Source organism: Perognathus longimembris, chromosome 13, assembly GCF_023159225.1.
Source record: "Perognathus longimembris pacificus isolate PPM17 chromosome 13, ASM2315922v1, whole genome shotgun sequence".
NCBI classification, from domain to species: Eukaryota; Metazoa; Chordata; class Mammalia; order Rodentia; family Heteromyidae; genus Perognathus; species Perognathus longimembris.
Genome location: NC_063173.1, coordinates 34,180,656 through 34,183,893, shown reverse-complemented (window position 1 = coordinate 34,183,893; position 3,238 = coordinate 34,180,656). Strand labels below are relative to the sequence as shown.

At 37.6% G+C, this 3,238-nt stretch overlaps 1 protein-coding gene across 1 annotated transcript; it reads right to left on the bottom strand.

Moving 5' to 3' along the window:
- Nucleotides 1–260: 260 nt before the first annotated feature.
- Fshb (follicle stimulating hormone subunit beta) lies at nt 261–2,384 on the bottom strand. The gene is made up of 2 exons (XM_048360889.1): nt 2,226–2,384; nt 261–491 (listed from the first exon to the last, which is right to left on the bottom strand). Exons 1-2 carry the CDS (start codon nt 2,382–2,384, stop codon nt 261–263), a joined length of 390 nt encoding a protein of 129 aa, XP_048216846.1.
- Between the last annotated feature and the right edge of the window lie 854 nt (nt 2,385–3,238).

Genomic DNA, 3,238 nt, shown 5'->3' with positions numbered 1-3,238 from the left:
TTAAAGAAGACGATCAAGAATCTGTGAGTTCCGACGAAATAAAATGAGTGGAACCAGACTTAGGAATGATGGCAAAGTGGTGCTGCGTCCTGGTTCGAGCACTTTCAGTCCCCGCCACCCCACACCAGTACAGCAGAGAGCAGTGGGGCCTGACAACCCCCGGACCCTGTGGTCTGCAGTCTGGGAAGAGTGCAGACAAACATTCTGGATATCTTGGTCCTTCAGGACAAAAGCGGGTGGTCTGCAACGTCCATTACTCTTCATTCTTTCATTTCACGGAAGGAGCAGTAGTTGGGCCCCAGACCTCGCACGGTGCAGTCAGTGCTGTCGCTGTCACATTTGCCACAGTGACATTCCGTGGCCACGGGGTATGTATACAGGGAGTCTGTGTGGTGCGCACAGCCTGGCACTCTCACGGTCTCATACACCAGCTCTTTGAAGGTGCAGGTTTTCTGCGTGTTGGGCCTACCTGGGTCCTTATACACAAGATCCTGAGGAATTTAGAAAGGAAGTGATTCAGTCATAATATTCTCAAAGCTGCTATTTAACTGGAGTCAACATGAAACAATGGTTTAATAATAGCATGCTGTCATTTTTATCCATTAAGATCCACAGAAATATATGCTCTACCACATTTTCAGGTTATTCTGGAAATCTTAGAGGAAATGCCATTTCTTTTCAATGCTTATATTGAAGTACCAATTTTTTTCCTAAAAAATAGAAAGTAATTTTGAATTTAAACATGGAAAATGATGTAAAAAGATGCATGAATTTTAGACGAAATATAGAATTTTAAGTTAATTTTTTTTTGAGCTGGTTCTGGGGATTTGAACTTAGGGGCTGGCACTGTCTTTGAGCTTTTGTGCTGAAAGTTAGCACTTTACCACTTGAGCTGCACCTCCACTTCCAATTTCCTGGTGGTTAATTGGAGATAAGAGTCTCACAGAATTTCATGTCTGGGCTGGCTTGGAATAGTAATCCCAGATCTCAGCCTTTTGAGTAGTTAGGACTATATTCACCTGTGCTCAGATCATAAGTTGACTTTCTGTTACCAGTTGATACTTCTATCTGAGACACCTTAAACTATAGTATTTTATTCTAAGAAAAAAACAATCTGAATATGTAGTCCTAGTATATTTTTTTTAAAAATAAGATGTAAAGTGAATGTTCCATGATTAGTTTAACATATTTACTTAGGCTCACAAAATATGTTAAGTATCCCACTGGTTTGTAGACATTTGTTCTCTTAAATTCTGTATACTTTGCAGGGCATGAAGCTTCAAGGGTATAGTTATTAAATATGATTTTTTTCATCCAGACAAAACTTATTTGTTCCATCACTTTCCAGTGGAAAATATATTTTCACAGAGAGAGGAAACTGGGATTTCTGTCTCATTTACTGCAATATTATACAACCAAGTCTATAGGCTAAAAAGATGCAATAAACTGATCAATAAGTGGAGTTTGATTAAACTAATTTACTATTGAATAATATATACTTGGTTAAAATTGCTACTCTTCTACTTTGGCTTATAGATCTAAATTCTGCAAGTAGCTAAGTGCAGTGGCAGAAAAAAGAATGAAAACAAGCAAAAACTGCCTCCTAGGTTGCTTGAGGAAAAGAAGGTATAAGAACTCAGGCCAGCAATTTAATTATTTTAAATTATTCTACATGTTCATTTTCTCAAAGGCAAAAAGAAACCGGTAGGTTAACTGATTTGGTTTCTTTCTTACATCCTGAAAGGATTTCTTGTATTTTTCAGCTGTCCCTTGAATTCTTATTTAAGTAGACCTAAAAAGAACTTTTATAATGTGACTTTTTAAAAAACATTTTTTGTATGACTTGGTAATGTCTCTCTGCCAAGCTAAGAGCTTAGTTACAAGAAATTGCCTTTTCGGGGGATAATGTAGGTGATTTGTGATATATTTAATACATATATTACTATTTTGGGAATACAGAGTTGGTAAAATACCAAATCTATCAGCTCAACCATCAGATGGGAATATGCTTTCCTACATTTACCTAAATCAAATTCAAGCCCCAGGTTCATTAATCCTAATCTCGACACAGACAATGTTGACTAAGGGGCTCCTGGCTGTTACTTAGGATACATAAAATATGAATTAAGTGTGAATCTCTGACACTTGCCTCCTATGGCCCCTCCTCACGGAGAGAGGCACACCTTTACTTCATACCTTCCCTTCTAGCAGAGGAGGAGACCTACCCTGGTGTAGCAGTACCCCGCACACCATGTGGTATTGATGCTGATGCAGAAGCGGCAGTCCTCTTTCTCCACCGCGATGGTGATGTTGGTCAGTTCACAACCATTGCAGCAGATGGCTTTCCAAAAACAGAAAAGGAAGCAAACCTGGGCAGACTTCATCCTGGGCTGAGAAGTTAACAGGGAAGGCAAAAGTAACAGCAGAGAAATAAAAAATATATAATTATTATGGAAATTGACCAAACCAGAAGTAAGCAAGACAGTCAACCACCCTAATCACATTTTGACTGGTGAGAACTTTTTCTTTCTTTTTGTTTACTTTTTCCCTCTTGGACTATTACTCTCCCCTCCTCCTCCTCCCTTTTCATTGTATTCTTTAGTGAAAGTAGAAACACAGCACAGATAAAAACTCCAGTGGCCAGATTTCAGAAGAGTAGTAAAGATTAGAGTATTATGATGATCACTCTGAAGCAAGGACTTGTGATTATTGTTATTTTTCCCTTGATTTGAAAAGATTCATAAAATTCCATTATTTCATTTCATATATTTATTAATCCTATTGTCCACAGTTGGGAAATAAGACTATTTGAGAAACTAGGCAAATTGGTCAATGAGGTTATTTGTTAGTAGTGATAATATTGTATTTTCCATGTTTAAAAGCAATGACAGAAAGCTTTAATTTTCCCCAAGCACACAAAACAAATCTGTAAATTTAAAAGTAACTGTCCCTTTTGGAGTCAGTGCTGAGACTCACCTGTGGTTGGTTGTCTTGTCTGGGGAAAACTGTAGACTGAATCAAGTCTTCGTTCACCTTTTATACAAAATTCTGTGCAAGTAACACCCTGTGGATTTACTGAGTATTAATATGACCAATGCTAACATGGCATTTGCTGTAAACGAATCAGTGTTTAGGTAGACAGGGAGATCAAGCATTACTAAAGTAGTCTAAACGCAGTAAATCAGAGAAAAAAATAATGTCAAATATGATGATTTTGTACACATTAAATTTGATACAT

Bases quoted from the DNA above. Each gene is read 5' to 3' on its own strand.
- Fshb (XM_048360889.1), bottom strand. From the start codon at position 2,384: ATGAAGTCTGCCCAGGTTTGCTTCCTTTTCTGTTTTTGGAAAGCCATC. The intron at 492-2,225 runs GTAGGTCTCCTC...TAAATTCCTCAG, and splicing joins CGGGGTACTGCTACACCAGG to GATCTTGTGTATAAGGACCC.